Source organism: Echiichthys vipera, assembly GCF_963691815.1.
Source record: "Echiichthys vipera genome assembly, chromosome: 15".
NCBI lineage: Eukaryota > Metazoa > Chordata > Actinopteri > Perciformes > Trachinidae > Echiichthys > Echiichthys vipera.
This window is the reverse complement of record NC_139840.1, coordinates 15872251-15894417: the sequence shown is the minus strand read 5'-3', so window position 1 is coordinate 15894417 and position 22167 is coordinate 15872251. Positions and strand designations below refer to the sequence as shown.

Here is a 22167-nt window from a genome sequence, read left to right as displayed (position 1 = left end):
CAGGAAAAGAGCCATGGGAAGGCCAATGTTTGAAGTTTCTCTGATCCTGTTTGCTGTGATGCTGATGGGAGCTCAGGCCAAAAATGTAAGATATATTTTTTTTCTTTTCTGACATAACGTTGTAGAAAGATCTGATTTAATTTGCTAACAGCACTGACTCCTATCTGGACAGTTATTTGTATGATAACACCTTTGGCTGTTTTTTATTTGTGCTTTTATTTTATATATTGTACACAACAGTATTATTTATAATCTTGTATTAGACCGCAGAGATTGGGTTAGACCCTGCGCTATAATGGCTGATTGGTGAGCTTTCCACGAAATCCACTAAAATAGTGTTTATGGGAGAACAGCATCATTCTGTAACAGTATGTTTCTGGTGTGTTTCCTGATGTGTATAATGTAAGCATCATTCATTCTTCACAGCCTTAACTTTGATATACAATGTTGTGGTCTGTTTGAAAGTGCAGTGTCTATGCTTAACTTCAAACATCTTGTATTCTGAAGAGAAGCAGGTTTTTTTTGCAGTCTGTTTGCACATTTACTTCATTGTGTACAGCATTCACTTCCCTGGGCTGTGTTGGTGGGCCCTTTTATGGAAGATGGGGGGGGGGGACAGGATATGGTTGAAGGAAAATAAGCAAAACAAGCATCCAGCCCTAGACCGAAGCTAGTAGACAATAATACGTTAGTTAACACAGTTTTTCTTATAAAACCCTTACTGTACATCACTAGATTGAAATTAATGAAATGATGAAGCAGGTTAAATATAACAAATTATGAGAACATCTACACTTTCATTCTGTTATAGCACAGCAGTTGTTATAGCTACTTCATAACACTTCTCCAACCTTATAATACAAAAATAATAATGTCAAATAAATTGCATATTTAATTGTCATTTTATGTGTATAAGGAAATAAATTAGAAATTGATAAATGAGCCCATTTTAAGGTACAGTTAGCTAAGATAAACAGTATCAGACCCAATGTTACCCCTTTTTGTCTAGGAGCAGTGTACTTCTCTGGTTTATGGCTGGATCTCTACAAGGCTAAGGTGAATGTAATGCCTCTGAAATTAATATATTAACTGATAATGGTTCATTATAATAGTAGGTTATAACCTTTAGCTGACCTTATTATTTACAGACAACCCACTTTTATTACTGTAGCTTCACCTTTTTAGTCCGTTAGCTTTACTACACCTTCTCCTCTGCTGATAAGCAATAAGGTTTACAGCCTTAAAATTAAAGGCCACTGTGTTAAACGGAGACACAGGAGGTGTTAGCCCTTAACAGTAGAGAGTTCTGAATGTTGTTTTGGCAAATCGCGTCCATAAATCCCCCCAAAGTAAACTCTCTTAATCAACATAACATGTGTGTGTGTGTCATCATGAAAAGATGTGGTCCTTCTATAGGGGGAACTACCACAGCAGTGATTTTGGGTGTTTTTGGCCCTTTAGGCCCCTTGCCGGATTTGGTGCCTCTGGTGTGATCCCATCGCATGATAGCCTGTAGTTGGAAATTGTTTTCCATTTACACAATGCATATTGAACAACGTTTCTCTTTTTAGTGTGTGTGCAATGGAAAATCAAGGTGCCACTGTCAAGGAGTGAAAGGCAGCAGGGTGAGTGGATCTATTGTCTGAGTAAAACACTCTTAATTCATTCATGCTGGGGTTTGCTATGAATGATTTCTGCCTCGTTCAGTTTTGAAACCACTTCTTTTCATGTAACTTTCTACTAAATTGTTTCATTTTTTTTAGTCATGATTACTGCACTTGAATTAATGATTCAAGTACATTACAACAGGTCATGTACTTGTACTGCAGTATTATCATGTGCCAGCTCAGTATTTCTTTTGTAGGCTAATGTATCAACTCCTCACATTTGATGTGGCTATATTATCTAATCTAACTGATACGATTTTTTACTTCTGTGTTTTTCCCTTTTGTGCTATGTCAAAATATCTTTATCAAAAAAGCCCTTTTGTATTTGTAATAACTGCCACGCAAATACTATTATTCGAATATAAATTTAAAATTTTCCCAATCAAAACACTTCAGGAGCAGTGTTACAGTGCTAGACTTGTCAGATCAGGTCAGTTAAGTTCATCACCCAGGAGGTCTGTAAATTATTCGATAACCTTTACCTAACTACCTTTTTTCCCTTCCCTTTTTCTATATCTCTCCCTCTCTTTCCCTCTCTCTCTCTCACTCACTCACTCACACACACTTTCACACACAAACACTCAAACTCACAGGGAGACAAAGGTTTTCCAGGAGTTCCAGGTCCTCCGGGGCCAGAGGGCCGTCCGGGATCAGATGGTCATCCTGGGCATTTGGGACCGAAGGTAGAATTTTAGCCCAGGTCTTGTGGCTCCTTTGCTCTTGTATTGTTCAAATCAACATCAAACCATTCAAGTACCTAGAACCTCAACATCACGTTCAGTTGTGTTTATATTGCATCTTACCAGATCACTAAGATAACTTACAGGTTTCTGTCTTTGACAGGGAAACACTGGCACTAATGGACCTGAGGGGCCAAAAGGCGATCCGGTAACATAATTAATCAACCAAACTTGTGCCTGTTTGGGTGTTTGTTGGATGTCTTTTTTCCGTCTCACTCACTGTGAAAATTGAGTTATGTTTGACATGACTTGTGTACATACATATATGTGTACAGATAACGTTTAAACATTATGGTAGATCAAGTATCCCCTCTGTTAGCCCTGTGTGTCTTTTAAAAAAGTATACTGGTTTTGTTGTCATTACAGGGACCTGAAGGAAAAGAAGGATTTGCTGGGTCTCACGGTTTACCGGTAAGGTATCAGAATCAGAACCAGAACCAGAAATACTTTAATAATCCCATGGGGGAAATGATTTTTGCTATAAAACTCCAGATATACAAACAACAAATATTATATAGACAACATATCTGAGAAAAACTTTTAATAAATATATACAAGTTAAAAAATACCAGCCTAATGTGCTCTCGTACTCTCTTATACATCTGCTCATTATCACCTTTGTGTATTGTAGAAGTGTGTGTTCCTGTTATGATTTTAACTTCTGCTGATATTCTCTTACAGGGTATCCCAGGTTTACAAGGGCCCCCAGGACCCTCAGGGGCCCCAGGCTGCAATGGAACAGATGTAAGAAAAAATTAAATATGATGATAGTGGTATGGTTGCTTGTCTTCCAGTGTAATGGCTTTAGCTTATTTGCCAGATGCTTGCATACTGGAGCTTTGAGTAGAGAGCTTTTCAATCACACTTTGTTATTTTCAAACAAACTTGAACCAATGTTTGCATAATTTGAACACATTACATACCGGTACTTTCAGGGAGATGATGGACCTCCTGGTATTCCTGGGACCCATGGCATTGATGGACATGCAGTAAGTTATTTATGTTATGTTAAATGATGTTGTAATAAGATACAGTGTTTGGATTTCTTTACACCTTTTATCAACTTCAGTATTATGTTGTTTTGTGGTGTCCTTAAAATGAACCATGAAGGAATGATGTTTTCTGTTGGAAATTTGCTTCAGCTTTGACTTTACTTTACAGGGTCCACCTGGTCTGCCTGGACATAAGGTAATAAAATGCTGTGCCACCCACGGTCAGTTGTTTAATACTTTTTGTATTTAGGAAGGGGGAAACTGCAGGGTTGCTCAGAAATTACTGCCTTTTAAGAAGTTTATTAGCAGGATCCTGATTACCAAGAAAAGCATGACACTGCACTATAGGCACCCTCTCTGCCTCCCCAGTCTCCCAGAGCTAATTCTGAGTCCATGTGGGATCAATAACTTGTTAAAAGTTTTTTTTCTGTTGGTCCTTCTATCAAGTCCATCCTACTTTTATTTAATCTTAACTTCCACTAAATAAAAAGAAAGCATTAGATCAACCAATGTCCAACCAGTTCTTTAGAATAGCTTAGAGGTGCATCTCATGAACGTTCAATTGGCAAGCATGTATAGCGAGAACGCAACACAGAGCTACAATTTCTGACAATGGGAAAATAAGAAATGTCCACTGCCGGGAAGAAGAAGAAGAAGAGGAGGAGTGAAGCTGCATGGTGGAAGAGTTGGGAGGCAAAACAAAGGAAGATGTAGAAGAGGCCAAGGACATAGGCACACTAAGCTAAAAACAGTCTTGTCTTTTTCTTTTCTGTATTGCAATGATGGAGTCTGTCAACAAATTACAGTACAGTAGTAGTATAGTAAAGACTTAAATGTGAATCCTGTCCCATCTCTTGCAGTCAGTCTCCCACATACAGTCATGTGTAACTTTGTACTTTCATTGTCATCAAAACCTTAGCCATAGTTTACACCAGGAAATACTTAAAGTACACTGTTCTATTGACAACATGGCTATAAGCATTTTGAGACTTGTTATTCTAACGGCACTGACATTTCCATTGACATAAATATTTACTTTTGAGGGATAAACTCAAAGGATTTTGAGCAAGTTTTGCAGGTAATCCATTGTGTAGTGCTGTTTGTCAATTTGTCTCGAGAAATGCACTTACTGTTTTACAAATTTTAAGGAAGAATCAATTGTAAAACATCTACCATGCAGTATTACTACATAACTGTAACTGTTAGGTATTTTAACACTAAAGTCGCTACTTTTAACAACTAAATGTTAAATAAACTTGCGTTCTCTGTTTTACAGGGTGAATCTTGGGCATCAGTGAATGCAACACCAGGGCCACCAGGGCCACCTGGGAGGGATGGAGAGCCGGTAACTGTTTAAATTGCGTTCATTATAATAAGAGTTATATTTACCTCCTAATTTCTGTGCATTCATATTAAGAAAAAACCTCCCTTTTCTTTCAGGGAAATCCAGGTTTTGCTGGACCGCATGGACTACCAGGGGACCCTGGACCACAGGGCTCTGTCGTGAGTGATGTTTTTCATTTGCCTTACACAGATTACATATAGAGGTCTGTACAAGTTGTTTGATATAACTGTCTGCATCCTTTATGAACAGGGGTCTCGTGGCCGTCCTGGGGCTCCAGGATCTAAGGTAAAGCTTATAAAGACAATTGATTTTTAGGAAAAAGTCTCCCCATACTCTTCCTGCTGTTATTTATGGCCAGGCTGTTGAAGTTGTTCAACAGTACAAATATCTGAGGACAATTATTGATGATACGTTAGCCTTTGAACCTAATACTGATGTTGTTTGTGCAAAAGCATCAGTACATGTACTTTTATCGGAAGCTCAGAAGTTTCAAAGTCATCACCACCTTTATGACAATGTTTTATTGAACCTGTTCGAACCTTCTCTTTTATTTGTTGGTCACTTATCTTGTAAAACAGGGACAGTAAGAAGTTATTGTTAGAACGTGCAGTATAGTGACAGGCACATATCTAAATGACCTCACACAAGTGTACAAAGTCAGAGTCATAAAGAAGGCCCAGTCAGTCCTTGCTGACCTAAGTCACTCTTTGTTCATGGACTTCAGGTTGCTTCCATCTGATCCCAGATATAATCTAGCAAGATGCACTACCAATAGATTTAATAACTCATTGGTTCCTGCTGTTTTTGGTCTGTTGAATAACACTATGTCATTTGTGTGAGTTGTTTGTGTGACCCCCCCGGGGTCTGCACCCATGGTGGACGAGTGCGAGCATTTACAGGGTGTCTAAGGGATACAGAGGAAATCCACAGCTGCAGGGTTTTTGTTTTGGTCTATTTATCCTAATAATCAGTGTTTACACTACCTGGGAAAGTGGGAACATTTCTTAGCTGTTGTTATAGTGATAACTACTGTTTATCCATAGTGCTTGTTTTTGGTAGGGCAGTATTTTGGAATGTAGTGTGAACTACACGTGATAAGGTTTCCTGTGAAACTACTTTTAGACAGTGGAAATGATAGTGATAGGACTTAGTGTTAATTAAATCTATTTTTTTTTAAAGCCAGAGAGTCCAGGTTACTTATATAAACCAGTTATGATTGCTTTCCCATCCTACAGGGTCAAGAAGGCATTGGCCGCATCCCAGGACCACGTGGACCACAGGTATATTCTTTTTAAAAGGCACTGTTACAGAATTTTAATAAAGTTACATTGAATTAAGAAGGAAAGGATGTTGTATTGATATGTAGACATTGCACCTTTATGTTTTTTTCTTTACCTCAGACCATATCTGTGACATGATTATAAAATTATCTGTTTGCATTATATCTTATTTGTGTTTGAGAAAGAGCTCTTTTTTTTTATAGGGGAGACCAGGACCACAAGGACCACCAGGCCCACCGGGCCGGATCAAGGAGTTTCTCACTGAGAGTCTCGAGTTAAAGGTAAAGTAACAGACTGAGGTAAAATTACTGTAGCAATCATATATTCCTCAGAGTGTGGTTTCCTGTATGAACAATGGCATTGCAATGCAGCTGCCCGTAACGACAGTGCTTATTAAGTACATTTGAGGCAAACCCAGTGCTCTAAGTTGTTACACTTCAGAAGCTGGAATAGTTTCAAAATGTTGCAGGGACTTTTAGAACAGCAGGCTTTTGAGCTCAACCTTCATTTACTCAAGGTATAAATCACTGGCTGGATGAAAATGATATTGCATCTTAAATGTAAATGGAATAAGTAAGGAAAAAAATCAGTTCATAGGGAGGCTGACATGGTGACCTGAAAGTGGTGTTCGAGAAAAAGCTCCTGAAGTGTCCAAAATGGAAGGACTAAATTTTTTTATTGTCATCTTTTCATTAATGAATTAACCATTCATCAAATATTGGGATGCTTCCTTGAGGGACCATGATTGTCCAGTTGTTAAAATGTTGGACAGACAAACTGCTGTCTCTGCAAATATTGAACCATAACCTGAGATTTATGTCTTATTCAGGGTGAAAAGGGAGACAAAGGATATGTAGGAGAAAAGGGCTGCAAGGGTGCAACAGTAAGTATATACTACTTTACACATTTTTTTTTTTAAATGCCCTTTTTGATTTTATAGATCTTCAAAGATCCTTCCTGGCATTTGTTCTGTCTTGTTAGTGTTGTGTATTTATTTTTTTTGATTCCTTACCTTAATTCAATCTGTTGTAGGGAGACCCTGGTAATGGCTTTTACACCAAAGGAGCAAAGGGAGACAAAGGACAGGAGGGTCCAGAAGTAAGATTTTACATGCCATTTATTCCATTTACCTTCTCCTTTAAACCTCCATTTCTGCTTGTGCAATTAAGAAATGTAGTGGTGTCTCAGTACAGAAATTTGCTGTTTTATGTGACTGTTGTTCCATAGCGTCCATAGCGTTCTCCCTGCAAACAAAGTCTTTCACTACTTTGCATTGAAGGGACGTCACCAGTAAAGCCTTGGGAATGGCCCAAGAAAAGGGATGATCAGCAGAGGGCAGTAATGCAGCATTAAACACAATGCGATTTGTCACATTGCCACATTGGAAACGTGAAGGAAAGAACAGAAAATAAAATAAAGGAGATCCTTGTTTATTGTCCCTCTGTCAGTTAGATGTATTAGTGTGCATCAAGGAGGTCCTCAGATAACTGCAGGTTTTCACCAACCGTGTGCTAGCTTGTAAGCATTTAAATTGGGGTGTGATTGTTTACTTGTGATTTATTTAGCTACCTGAATGGCTTTGTGACTAATTTGCTTGTTTATTTTATTGTGTGCATGTGTGTTCTTATTTTATGTGTTTGTGTTCGATTTTGATGAAGGGATTCCCTTAATCCAAGATGAATTTCTCCTATAAGAGGCCATAGCCTAAACATCAGTTTATATACAGCATTTCATCACAATTCTGTTTTTAAAGAAACTGTTACAGTGCACATTATTACCATCACACCCTAAAAAACAGCTATATCAACAGCTTAGCTTTGCCCTGCCTTGCAAATGTTTTACAACAGTAAGAGCACCCCCGGGGCCAACTTGGTCCATAGCTTTGGTCAATCTGACTTCATCGAATCTGAATAAATCTGATATTTTTTTTTAGAAATCAGTGCATCAAAGCCACCCAACATGACTGAGAATTTAAAATCTGAGCCTGACCTACAATTCTGTGTGCCATGAGGGTAGTCATACATAGCCAGATTCTTCTGTTTTTTTTTGTCAGAAAGTCTCTTCCTGTTAACGATTGCAGGAACAGCTCAGCTGCAGACTGAAAACTACGCCTGAACAACCTGTTCTCATTTGCATGGTGTCAAATACCGCCATATTGATATTGATGCACAAGGCGCTCTTGAGCATCTGTTTAAAACACACGGGACTCTTAACTGTAAACCCATCCACAGCATTATTACACATTCAGGGCAAGTGCTCCACGGAGCAACAATGTCTGTGAAAGAAAGTGGTCCGGGTGGTGAACGCTGGTGGACGGGTTGCACAAGCACAGAACTTTCCCCCAGTGAAGCACTTATTTGAACCCCTTTATTTCCTAAACCTAACCACTCAGTTTTGTTTGGATTCACAGCGTTATCATGTGTTCCCTATGTTTAAAACAGTGACTGCAGTGGAACGTAATAGTTGGACGCATAGGGCTACCCAGTGCGTCGACAACTGATGCCAAGGTGTCCTGACCAATCAGGCGTATGTGGCAAATTGGGATAAGGACAGGTTGCAGGTTGCCTAAGGCCTTTTGTAAACTTTTTTCTTTATAGAAAGCCGAACCTGCCAATTGCTTACTGTTGTCCTCAAATGTTCTTACAGGGAAAGCTAGGGAAGGGTGGTGATCCAGGACGAACATTTAAGGTACTGTTCTACAATCCTATGATTTTTTATGTATATAGGGTCATTATATCATTATGTGTGTGGCTTTTGAATACAATATAGTTTTCTTTAGGGAACGCCTGGCCCCAGAGGTGATCCAGGATATCCAGGGACATCAGGACGGACAGTCAGTGATTTATTAGTGTCAAAACAATGTCTCTTGGTGGGTTAATATGCTTTGTATCATCATCCTTTGATCCTTATTTAGGGTGAAAAGGGAGATAGGGGTCATCCCGGTCCACCTGGAGATGTAAGAGTGTTTTTATCATTTTCTATGAAGTACTCCTGAAATGTGTCATATTTTGAAGCCTGTTTTCAATATTTTCAACATTACGACAAATTAAAATTGAGTGAACGTGTGTCCAGCTAATCTTGTTCCACCATGATTTCACTACATACCCCCTGTGGTTTTGTTTAAAGATAATTGGGTCTGTGACTGAGCCACTCAAAGGATACCGCGGTGATCCTGGTTTCCCCGGCTCACCTGGGCTCCCTGGGCGTCAAGGTAGTAGATTAACATAATGCTGTGCAATAAGCATATGAAACACAGCGAGATTAATGACAAATAAAATAAATCAATACAGCGAAGGCTAAAGTTAGTGTATGCCATGATTGAGTTGTGACAAATTCTATTGCTGTAAAGGTGGTGCTTATAAGGTTTGAAACTAATGTTTGCTTTCAGCACTTGCCTATACAGAAATAACACAAGTTACTATTCTTTTCTCAGGTGTTGAGGGATTTCCTGGAGCTGACGGACCTCCAGGTGCGTAGTGAAGAGGCTATTCTCATCCTGTGTATCTCTTTAACTCCCAATCACTCAGTACTTCATTTAAGTGGTACAGTATACAACTGTAAATAGGTATGACTTTTGGTTTCCCTAAATATAATGCTAACAGTCTCTCGCTTCACATCACACAGGCTATTCATCTGGGATTTATGTGCCGGGCCCACGTGGTCCCAATGGCTTTTCAGGCCCCAAAGGGGACCCTGGGGAGCCCGGGGATATTTATCCGGGACTCTCAGGTCTAAACGGGGATGATGGTGATCAAGGACCTCCTGGGGATCCAGGCGCTCCTGGACCTCCTGAAGACAGAAGTATGTGTAAATTATTCAATCTAAACTACTACTATTGCTATTACTTATTCTAGCACTAATAATACTACTAATTGCATTGCTTCAACTTTCAGCAATATCTGTAATTATTTCAAATTTCTTTTCTTACATGATAATAGCACTGTATATTTTTAGTTATGTAAACCTTTCATCTTTTTAAAGATTATTTTTTGGGCAGTTTTTCAAGCCTTTTATTATACAGGACAGACAGGAAATGGGGTGAGAGAGAAAGTGGGAGACATTCAGCAAAGGGCTGCAGGTCGGAGTCGAACTTGCGGCCGCTGTCTCAAGGAACCTCAGCCTCTTTACATGGGGCGACTGCTCTAGCCACCCCAAACCTTTCATCTTTTTAATATTTTAGGCTTCTACAGTGTCACAGTAAGCTAAGGGTAGTGGCAGTAGTTAGACAAGAGTGTCTAGATGGGATTGTAAGACATATTTTCAAAGCTCACTTGCTTTTTGCTTTTTTCTGTTATGTAAAGATGCACATGCACACACTAGCAAAAGTATCAGGGTTTGTGTTTAACAAATGAGCCAACATTTATCAGAGACTACATCGGGAAAAAATGTTCAAGGTTGGATTCAAATTCAAACTGCTGCAGTTAGGGTGTATGGTATTCATATCGTTTATCAGTCAGCCAGTACCAACAAAAATGCAAAAATGATGAGAAGAACGTCAGATTTTTGGGAAACCATAACTAGTAGGCTAAGGCTTTGTTGTTGATATTACCTCTAGCTAACAGGATTGCCAAAGGTCTCCCAGGAATGAAGGGAATGAGGGGACCCCCTGGACCAATGGGATACGATGGGACGTATGGAATGAAAGGTAGGAAATTTAGTGACATTCAGAAATTGTCACTTTTAAATTTGTTTCGCTTTGGTATGACATCTCTTCTGACCTGCTTATTTCCATTAATTAATAGGTTATGCTGGTAGACTTTAGTTGTTGCTATAGAAATGTATTCAGCCCTTTAATGAACTGGAGAGTAAAAAGAGAAAACATTGAGATGAGGAAAATAATAAATAATATTGTATAAAACAAATGGGACTGATAAAAAATATATTTTCTTCAGGAGTAAAGGGGGAGCCTTGTTATGAGTGTATTGGATCAGGATCCCGAGGCCCACCGGGTCCCCGTGGCCCACCTGGCATCCCTGGTAAAACCTTTCACTGCATGAAAACACATAGATTCTACGAAATATGTCCCTCTTATACATTCAAATGCATTTTTTAAAGTTTTATTGCTAATACTGGAGATATTTAATATATTCCTGTCGCTAAGGATATAATCAAGGACCAGGTGCTAAAGGTGATCCAGGCTTCCCAGGACCTGGCGGCTTACCTGGAAGACCAGTAAGAAAGCATATCTTTAAAAAAGTAGTTTTTTTCTTTTTTTACAAACACTTGTAAACGATAGTTCTTCTCTGAAGGGTCCTATTGGTCAAGTCGGCCTGCCAGGCCCTCCAGGACAAAATGGAGACTCATATTCTTACAACACTCCTGGGACAAAGGGAGAGACAGGTGATCAAGGACAGCCTGGCAGGCCTGGTGCAGATGCCCCCCCTGGGTTTCCTGGGCTACCAGGTCGTAAAGGCAATCAAGGGCCTCCAGGGGATTCGGTGAGAAGGTTTTGAAGCTTAACATGACATTTGTTTTGCATTTGGTGTCATATGTTTATGTTTCAAAGTTCTAAAATTATCATTTGTGTGCAAGAGCCCATCTTACTTAAACACCTCTAAGGGCAATTGGTTTTGCAGCAAAACAAAGACATACAAGGTGATATATTACAAAAAGCATCAAGAGGGGGGTCACTGAATGTTACGGACTTGGGGGAAACAACGGTGCTCCCAAATTGACCTTCCCATCGTAAAAGTTAATCCAACAGAATATGTAGTTTAAAGCGGACCTATTATGCTTTTCCGTCTTTTCTGACCTAAGAATGTAGTGATATTGTTTTATAGTCATGTTTAATAATACCAAATCATAAAATAATGAAGTACTTGCATTTAAACGTGAGCCCTGGCGACTGTCTGGGTGGGCTTTGCTCTGAATGTGAGGGTCTAAGGCGCTATTAGAGATTTCTCTGAATTTCCGGGAGTTGTCTCTGAAGAAGAATCCTGACTTCCCCATAACAGTTAACTGGGCTTTTCGGGAGGTGGGGGGCAGAAGCTCAGACAGAGCCTACCTCACGGAGGTGCTGCATGGGTGCTGCAGCAATGGGCAATAGGAGCAATATAATGTGTTTTTTAAAGATCAAAGCATGTATCTGTACCTATTGTAGTTGACACGAAAAATATAAATATGACCCTGTAAACTAGCATAATAGGACATCTTTAAGTTATTGTTGGAATAGCTCCTCCTTCTTCTCTCTAGTATCCCTTCCCTGGTGCAGAGGGAGACCGTGGTTTCCCAGGTCCACCAGGACCTTTAGGTACACCGGGACCAGCTGGATACCCTGGGCCAGTGGGATATGGGCCTGCTGGACATCCAGGGAGTACTGGAGATGTTGGCGTACCTGGCCTACCAGGACACCCCGGAACTCCAGGTAAAGGAACAGACTGACCAATATACAATTTGAAATACTTTTATACATAAACACACAAGTAGATAGACAAAAAGACTGACAGCCACGTGTGTCCTATATTATTTCACTCCTTCATTGGTACTGTAGGCCAGAAAGGGGAATCTAGCCACATTCACACCATAGGGCTTCCTGGACCACGTGGATTTAAAGGTTTTCATGGTTTACCTGGAAGCCCAGGTAAGCATGGCTGTATGGCTGATGAGATGGATGGTCAGAAGGATGGATGGTTGGATGGTCAGTCTTTATACATTACCGTACAATAGGTGATGGAAGCGCCTCTCATACTTACCAACAAACATTCAGGTAACCCTGGAGCAGCAGGGGACCCAGGAATACCAGGTTTTCAAGGACAGAAAGGAGGAAGCGGGGAGGTGTCATTTCCTGGAAAGCCGGGGATCCCAGGAGAGAAAGGTAATCCATGTGCTACTGAACTAAAGAAAAAAAAAGGGGGAAAAAAAGCCACACAGATAAAAGATTCAAGATTCTTACAGCAAGAGGTGTATTATCAGCATTATTATCAGCACCTCCAGAAAAGTATTGAGAATAGCTAAAAATGTAATTAAAGTATCCTCATGTCTCTATTGCTGTGTGTTGTTCAGGTGACAAGGGGCAGCCAGGTCTCCCAGGCTTTCCAGGTAGGGGCTTGTCTGGTCGACCAGGATCACAAGGCGCTCCTGGCCCTGCAGGACAAAAGGTCAGAGAATAGACATAGACCTTGACATAGACTACTATACAGCAATATACATCTACATATGTTATACAGTTTATAGTACTTTACTGGCCATCATGTGAATGCAGAGTAAAGGGTCAAACTAAAGATATCCCATTTTGACACTGTGTAATACAGATGCAGACAAAAACAGAAATATTAAGCTATCTTTAACGTTCTCTTGAATCTGAATGTGATGTGTCAACAGAACATATGTGAAGAAAGACTTTTGGCTTTCTTGATGAGATACGATACGACTCTCTCTAGACAGTAAATGGCTACAGTCAGTTAGCATATTTATCAAACAGACATGAGAGGGGTAAATGTGACCCAGTTGGACATCTGTTATGGAGAGACATTTGTTTGAGAGGACACTTTTTATGGAGAGGTGCTAGTTCATCTCCTGGGCACTGCCGAGGTGCTGTTGAGCAAGGCACCAAACCCCCAACTGCTAGGGGCGTCGATCCATTGGCAGCCCTCTTGCTCTGACATCTCTCCATTAATTGCAGTTATATAGGTCCTGTTTGTGCATGTGTGTGTATTTCGGGCCTGTGTGTGTAACGTGAATAATATAATAGTGATATTGATAATATAATAGTGAAAAACTGGAACTTCCCCTTGCGGGATGAATGAAGGTATTCTTTTCTGCCATAACTGTTGTTGCCCTAAAACTTCACCCCTGAAAGAAATTGAATTGAGTGTTGTAAAGTTTAACTCCCTTTAGTATCCACAGATAGCTTCCACTGACCTCTTGAAATATTATGCTGTATATTTGTGATCATCAGGGTGATGGTGGCCCTGGATACCCTGGCCCCCCAGGACTCCCAGGACCTCCGGGACAAGACGGAGTTCAGGGGCCTATAGGAGATCCTGGGATCCCCGGCCTACCTGGGAAACCAGGACTAATTGGCAATCCTGGTTTTCCAGGAGAAAGGGGTACAGTACTCATAAATCAAGATAGAAATACATCAAAAAAGCAATAATGCATAGTTCAAACACACAGAGACATGTGCATTCATGCATATATATTCATCCAGACATAAGTTCATCAATTTACTGCTTCATTCTATGTTACTTACAGGGAGTAAAGGGTCTGTAGGGCCCCCAGGACTGCCCAGTAATAAATATTCATGTAAAGGTGATTTACCTGGACCAAGGGGACTACAAGGACCAGATGGTTATCCAGGACATCCAGGTCAGTGTATATTAAAGTCATGTGATGTACTTAACACTCAACTCCAGAGGGACAATGGAAGCAGAAGGTGAAAGATATAAGAGGATGAAATTGACTATCTTCCCCATAATTCAGCACTGTCCAACTAATTTAGACAGTTTCTAGGGAATAAAGACTTTTTTTCATCATTCCCTATATATTTTCCTCTGCTCCCTACCTTCATTGTGTCCGGTCTACCCTCTCACAGGATACAATGGCTCCCCTGGTGAGAAGGGGAACCCAGGTTTGCCAGGATTTGGTCACCCTGGTGCCCCCGGTGAACCTGGATTTCTTGGGCCATCAGTGCCTGCTCCACAGGGGCTTCCTGGACACAAAGGGATCAGTGGACAAAATGGCCTGCCCGGTCAACCAGGTATATCTCTCTGGTCGGCTAAAACACTTGTTTGATGATGTTAATTACATGATAGATGTGAATCAATAAGTGAAGGTTTTCAACTTTTTAACTGACTTTGAATACATATTATTATTATAGGCTTGTGTTTACAGCTTGTTTTCAAGTGTTTACTTTGCATTTTTTTAGGACTCAGAGGAGACCCTGGACCAGATGGTTTACCAGGATATGGACCAGATGGGTTGCCTGGAATTATAGGACCACCGGGCCAAATAGGTTACTCACAAATACAAATACAAACACACACACACCCACACATGCATGCATGCCCGCACGCACATATGCAAGCACGCACACACTTCTACGGATGAGTAGATCACTGAACAGTATATCAACTACTCATGTTTAACAAATAAAGGTAACTTAAGCAAGTTACAAAGTCGTGTCAGATCTGAAACAATGGTTTTTGAGACACTGGAGTTGTATACAAGGTTCATGATGATTAAGTTAATGCTCCCATGACTATTGACAGGTGCCCCTGGCCCAAATGGGGCCATGGGTTCTAGGGGTCCACCAGGCATGAATGGCGACCCAGGTCCCAGAGGTCCTCCAGGCCTTCCATCAACCCAACCAATAGATGCTGTAGGGCCCCCGGGAGACCCTGGTAATTCGGGTAAGCTTTACAGTCGACTCTTCTCGAAAAATGTAATGCCACAACCATGTACAGTTGTTCCAATAAAACATAACTGAAATGTTTTGAAGTCTTTGCCTTGGTCTTACAGTTATTATGTTTAGTATAGTCTTTGAGATGGTTATAATATTATAACTCTACTTGTACTGTGTCAGGTTACCCTGGTCTACTCGGTGCCTTTGGAGATACTGGACATATTGGACCAAAAGGTCAGAGAGGGATACATGGAGCACAAGGGGATCCTGGACAAAGAGGTTAGAAAATTGGCTTCACATTTTTGACAGAAATCCATTATCGCCCAAAATCAACAAATCAACATTTTTTAAAAACTGCCTTTGTTATGTGTGCCTATCTTTGTCCAGGTCCCCCAGGTGAACAAGGCGTTGATGGACTCTCAGTAGAAAGGCGTGGACCTGCTGGAGCTCCAGGAGACCCAGGAGTTAGAGGGCCCCCAGGTTAGACCTAAACTTTAGTTTAAGGCTATACACAACAATTTCTTTCATAATCCTAGAATAATTATTTTTGTTTAACCCTCACAGGGCAGCAGGGAATAAAAGGAGATCAAGGAATCCCTGGAGGGCCAGGTCCAGGTGGTGCACCAGGTCAAACTGGTAACAAAGGAGTTAATGGGGAGCCAAATTACTATGGATATGGACCGCCTGGACCAGTAGGACAAAAGGTACTTATGACTGGTCTAAAATGTCTTTGTAAATGAAGCAGCAGAGCAGAGTACAATCTAAAATGTTAATTAAAAATAATGATGATTTCTCTTTTTTGTTCTGTGTTTATTCTGTTCTCAGGGTGAACCAGGATCCACCAGTACTGAAGTGATGAAGGGTCAGAAAGGTGAACCAGGTTCTTTTGGACCTGTAGGTTTACCAGGAAACCATGGAGCCAGAGGAAACCCTGGGCCTGTTGGACAAATAGGTTACTGACACTGATCATGACAATAAAGCAGTTAATGATTATTGTTTGCTCACTCTTGGTTAACCTCTCACCCATCTGCCTGTCCCCACCCTGATATTCCAGGTACACCTGGCTATCAAGGGCCTAAAGGTTCAGATGGACCTCCGGGAAGCAAAGGGCGGACAGGACCCAATGGCCTGGAAGGTAAAGTCCTTTTTTAGCTCTTGTTTTTGAATATACTGAAAAGATTTTTCAAAATCGATGAACAACAAACGTGCTACCTGCAGGGTAACCAGGACTGTAGTCAAAGGCAAGAAACTTTGTATTGCATTTTCACTGCTCCATTTTATTTGTACTTGCTTTTAAGTTTGACCCTGGCCTTACATCTACGTATCTGTTTGCCTCAGGTGACCCAGGCCTGCCAGGTGTCAGTGGTTATCCAGGTCCTAAAGGAAACCAGGGCCGGGATGGGATTCCTGGGCCACCGGGGCAGAAAGGAGACACTAGTAAGTGGAATCCTGCATGAAAAGTCCTGTATGGTTCTATGATCTCCTGCATATCCTGTACATTACAAACCTTCCTGTACATTACAAACCTTAAAGTATAATACCTACCTATACATGTATTTTCTTTATATCCAAACTGCTGGCTTGTAAAAAAAATAAATTAAATAAAAAAGTCTATTGCATAGCTATTGTTACTTTGAAAGTCATGGCTGCAGCCAAAACTCACCTATCCTTCCATCTCTCCTCTGTAGACATAAAAGGAGGGTCGTCTGGTAGGCGTGGTGACACAGGTCAACAAGGTGAGTCTCAGGTAAATGACATCATAATTTTCAAGACTTTAACAACCATCCCACTTGTGCCAGTTTCCTTCATTATTAAAATACATTTATACCACATATTAAAGCTAATAATACTTGTTCAACATTACATCATATAATGTTCTGTGTTATTATGTTGTCTCATTATTGTACAGTTTAATGTTTAGTTTTGCATTACTATTACTATTATGTACTTGTGTTGCATATGTAGGATAAAACACATTTCTTATAAACGCCTTCACACATTAATTTCTGCACTGTAGGACCCCCTGGGAACCCTGGTCCGCCGGGCTTGTCTCTTACAGGGAGTCCTGGACCAATAGGAGACAGAGGATTGCCTGGTTTACCTGGGGCCACTGGTCAAAAAGGATTACCAGGAATAGTAGGGGCTTGTTTACATGGGTCAAAGGGAGACCGTGGCCGTCCTGGCACTTTTGGTAGTCCAGGTGAGGACATACTGCTGGACGACTTAAGGGTCTCATACGGTTTTCTGAAAGTGACTCTAAACCAGACCATGATCTCAGGATTCATGAGCTCATTTTGCATGATAGAGCACTTCTTAGGTGCATGAGCAGCGAGTTATAACCTGATACTCTGGTGCATGTGTTTTCTGCATAATGTATAAACATAATACTTGAATGTTTTCAGTCCAAAAGACTTGACATATTAGTTCCTTATTTTCTTTTCTTGGTTCTGAGTTGTCAAGTATGTACTTACAATATACTAAAATGACTCTCTTGTCCCTGCTGTATTTGTAGGCTATCGTGGCTTACCTGGCCATCCAGGACCCACAGTGCCTGGGTTAAAAGGAGACAGTGGGGACCCAGGTGTTACAGGAGGCCCAGGCTATAGTGGACCTCGAGGAGATACAGGCCCTCAAGGACCACCTGTTAGTGTGCCTAATATTTTTTATTGAGGAGTACTCGACAATTGCCTGACAAAAAAAAATCTTTTCAAAGGACAATGAAGATTTAAACCCAACTTTCTGCATTCATTATTGTAGTTTACAAAGGAGGTGTGATTTTCTTTTAAAGCTAATGATATTTTGGGTTAGGGTTATGTACTCAGCTCACAAAAATATTTTTAAACAGTGTGCCATTTCTTTCAGCAAAATAACCAAGATGAGATTACTTTTAAGCATTTGTAACTGCGTCACAAATGAACTCTTCAAAATCTTGCTGCACTACTAAAAGTCTGATCTTTGACCTTTTATTGTTTAATTTGCCTCCTTAGGGTCCAAGAGGCAGGCCTGGCGGCCCAGGACCTATAGGTGATTCTGGTCCTCCTGGATTCCCTGGGCCCCCTGGTAATTTATCATTTCAATTTAAGCCTACAGATTAGGTTTTCTCTTTGAATTCTTCCCCAGACATCGGTGGATCCTTCAGCACGAAGAGTAATAGTCCACACAACTGATTTATGTTCCCATAACTGAAATTAAATACTAATAGGACAGATAATAAAGTGAATGGAAAAAAATATGATTCAAGAGGACGAATTTCCCTTTTCTACTGTGATCTAAAATGTAATTCATGCAATAGGGTGTGATGACAAGCTAATTCCGTTGAAATATATTTATTACCTGTGTGTTATAGGTAGCAAGGGAGACCCTGGATACATCCCAGGACCTCCTGGTCCACCTGGATTAAAAGGTTTTCCTGGACAACCTGGTACAGCAAAAGTTTGTCTTACTACATACCAAAAAACCAGGAATAATTCTGGGCCCTGTTAATATCCTTCAGATTTAATCCACTTCTACATCTTAACAGATAATCAGGTGTGACATGCTGCACATATGCCATATTTCCTCCATCACTGACACCTGCAGTAATTCACTTCACTTCTTCTAGACGATCCTGAGGAGCCCACAGGTATTATATATTTTTGGGAAATATCTTTCTAAATGCACCTCCTCTATCAAAACAGGTTTAAAGGGTGAACCGGTATTTGCTAGTGCGATTTATGAACCAGGTCCTCCTGGCACACCTGGTCCCCATGGCTATCGAGGAGCCCCAGGGAGCACTGGACCATCAGGACCACCAGGCCATCAAGGTCCAGAATTTGATCTCAGCTCAGTCAATGCATTGAATTTAAGGATTACATATGTATTTTGATATCTGTTTGCTGAATATACTATTTACATCTTGCTCGTTAAAACTGTATCATGCCACTTTCACGTCACTTCCCTCAAGTTGGTTTTCTTTGCATCGTGTGACACTGGGTCTTTCTGTACCAGGTCAGCCGGGCTTGAAAGGACATAGTGGTTTCAGTCCGGATGGCCAGCCTGGATTTACTGGCCACAAAGGAGACAAAGGAAGAGCAGGACTGCCAGGTGTGTGCATGTGTGTAGGTTGAAAGGTTTGTTTGTGTATGCAGACCAGATGATATGATTATGATGATAAAAATAGGAATTTGCTCTAATGTCTGTCTGCAGTATGTGACCACATCATAACACTTGATAGAACCCAGTTTCGACTCTCGGCAGCAGTACCTCTGGCTGGGTTACGCACCTGTGTATGTGGGTGGGAAGCCAGTGAGGGATTGCGTGGAAACCTGAACCTTGTGTCACGCTGCTTGGTGAAGTTCCTTGCAAGCATACAAATTGATTATTAAAAATACACTTCTTAGTCCGACAGCAAGAGTTAGCAGTGATTAATACTGTAGTACACCCCACTGCACAAAAAATATCCCCCAAACCAAATTATCCACATGATGTCACATGGTAACATTGTACAGTTTTTATAACCCCAAGTCAGGAAAAGCTGTTGATGGAGGCATTTTGTTTTCCGGTTGCCCATAGTAGTGGCGATTGCAACCCTAACCCTAAAATGTCACCAAAGCGGTAAAATATGTACTGCTGTGTGTACATTTCATTGACTAAATACACACTAGAAAGCTTTCATCTTTTGTTCAGAATCAGCTATTTATCAAAGGTAACCGGCACAACTTCCTTCTCATTCATCCCCACAGTGCCACAGTGCTTCTACTGACTTCAGTGGGGAAGCGTAGAGCGGGTTGTTTGATAACACATTTTTTATCAAATTTCTTCAAATTCTTCATTACATATATTATGTGAGTCTGGGCGTACATGGACGTAAACTGGAATTTGTCTGGTTAGCGGAGGCATACCAATGCAAGGCTATTTCTTTTAATTAATATGTTGTCTCTGCAGGTCCAGAAGGCAGACTTGGAGACCCAGGCAACAAGGGACCTCCAGGGTTGCCAGGCAGAGGTGGTCCAGGTTATGTTGACAGTTTCCTGATAGCCAGACACAGTCAGAGCATCAATGTCCCTAGCTGCCCTCGTGGCACCAACCTCATCTACTCTGGTTACTCCTTCCTCTTCATCAACGGAAATGAGAGAGCCCATGGTCAGGACCTTGGTAAGAGCATTGGGCCCTTCATGAATAGAAATACTGTGCAAATACTCTGCATCATAATAACCCATGCCTCTGCTGAAATAATTTTCTGGTGATTTTGACGGTGTCTCTTAGGCACCATGGGAAGCTGTCTCCCTCGTTTCTCCACCATGCCCTTCCTGTTCTGTGACACAGAAAGCAACTGCCGCTATGCTTCTCGTAACGACTACTCCTACTGGTTGTCCACTGACACTCCTATGCCTGCTACAATGGTTTCCATCACAGGGGATAAACTGGCTTCCTACATCAGCAGGTAGGACAGGAGCATGCACAGATTTACACAGACTCGTATATTACTGTGTATTTTCTAAGTAAATACAAAACACTGTACATTTTATCTTAATTGAAATATACATTTCTTATAGATAACTATATAAATTACTTTTAATATGGATGTCTGTCTGCACATGTGTTTTAGGTGCTCAGTGTGTGAAACCACCTCCAATGTCATAGCCGTCCACAGCCAGACGACACTGATACCTGAATGTCCCCGAGGCTGGGAGTCATTATGGACTGGATACTCATTTGTCATGGTAAGGAAGTCCCTGGAACCTCTTGTACGCTATTCTCTCATATGCTATTTTCAAAGTAATTTTCTTCCTTTGACCTTCATCCGTTCTAGCAAATGGGTGCTGGAGCAGAAGGCTCCTCCCAGCCCCTGGTTTCTCCTGGCTCATGTCTGGAAAGTTTCCGCCAAGTGCCCTTCATTGAGTGTCACGGCAGGGGAACGTGTAACTACTACCCTGACTCCTATAGCTACTGGCTGGCATCCCTACACCCCAACAGCAGGTTCAGGTAAACTGTTCCCTTCTGTATAAACAGTCATGGATGCGTGCCATGGGGGATGCCTCTCTGTCTTTTAGATGATGGCCTAAACAGCTGCGAAGTGTAAAATAATTCCTTTAGCAGTGTTTTTTTTTTCTTGATAATCACACATAATCACAAGTGTCAGAATCAAATTGTTATCCGATTTTACCACGTTACTTTATATTATGCAATTATTTAATAAAAAAAAAACCTCTACTTTGGGTATAGTATAATTCACTTCTAACATTGTGTTTGTGTGTTTTGTTCTCTTTTAGTAAACCTGTTCCTCGGACAGTGAAGGGACCCTCTCTTCATAGTGTTATTAGCCGTTGCCAAGTCTGCAGGAAACCATGGCAACCTGGTACAGATGACAAACGTGGGGACAATTAACGTCCTTTTTCAATGTCATTTGAAGTATGAAAAAATGAGTGAGATGTGAGATAAAACTTATTAGTTTGTAGTGTGTATATCTGTTTGTTAAACTGGTTCTATCAAGTTACAAATCTGTGTTTATGAGCTCTGAATAAAATGTATTTCAAGCAATTTGCCCAATCATCTTTAATGGCAAGTGTTATATAAACTCTGATAATACTGCGTGAAATGAATGACATGTAGTGAGTCATTATAACTTTTACAGTATATAATTATTCATGCATACATTTGGGCCTCAAGCGCCGCTAGTAATAAAATAGCATAGTAGTATCAAAGGTATTACTAATTGTAGTAATACTGGTAGCAATAGCAGTACCGTGGCCATTTCGGGGTTTTTTTTCTTCAGTTTTTCCTTTTACATTGTGTTTTTCCACCAAGATATTCTGTTTATT

At 40.7% G+C, this 22167-nt stretch overlaps 1 protein-coding gene across 1 annotated transcript; it reads left to right on the top strand.

Annotated features, from left to right (window-relative positions):
- Window positions 1–13: 13 nt before the first annotated feature.
- On the top strand, window positions 14–21733 carry LOC310957882 (uncharacterized protein; the record flags this gene model as incomplete). Its single annotated transcript, XM_083928620.1, has 49 exons — window positions 14–85; window positions 1572–1625; window positions 2261–2350; window positions 2511–2555; window positions 2774–2818; window positions 3089–3151; window positions 3343–3396; window positions 4676–4744; window positions 4840–4902; window positions 5980–6024; window positions 6228–6305; window positions 6854–6907; window positions 7057–7122; window positions 8671–8712; window positions 8804–8857; window positions 8939–8980; window positions 9154–9235; window positions 9458–9493; window positions 9649–9825; window positions 10580–10669; window positions 10917–11000; window positions 11126–11196; window positions 11274–11462; window positions 12217–12388; window positions 12515–12604; window positions 12731–12838; window positions 13027–13121; window positions 13922–14072; window positions 14218–14331; window positions 14558–14722; window positions 14891–14977; window positions 15234–15374; window positions 15548–15646; window positions 15755–15847; window positions 15932–16071; window positions 16193–16319; window positions 16422–16502; window positions 16706–16804; window positions 17385–17567; window positions 17880–18010; window positions 18355–18427; window positions 18714–18788; window positions 19045–19170; window positions 19355–19450; window positions 20291–20500; window positions 20612–20789; window positions 20955–21069; window positions 21159–21331; window positions 21619–21733. The coding sequence occupies 49 exons, from the start codon at window positions 14–16 to the stop codon at window positions 21731–21733; spliced, it is 4902 nt and encodes a 1633-aa protein (XP_083784746.1).
- Window positions 21734–22167: the final 434 nt, after the last annotated feature.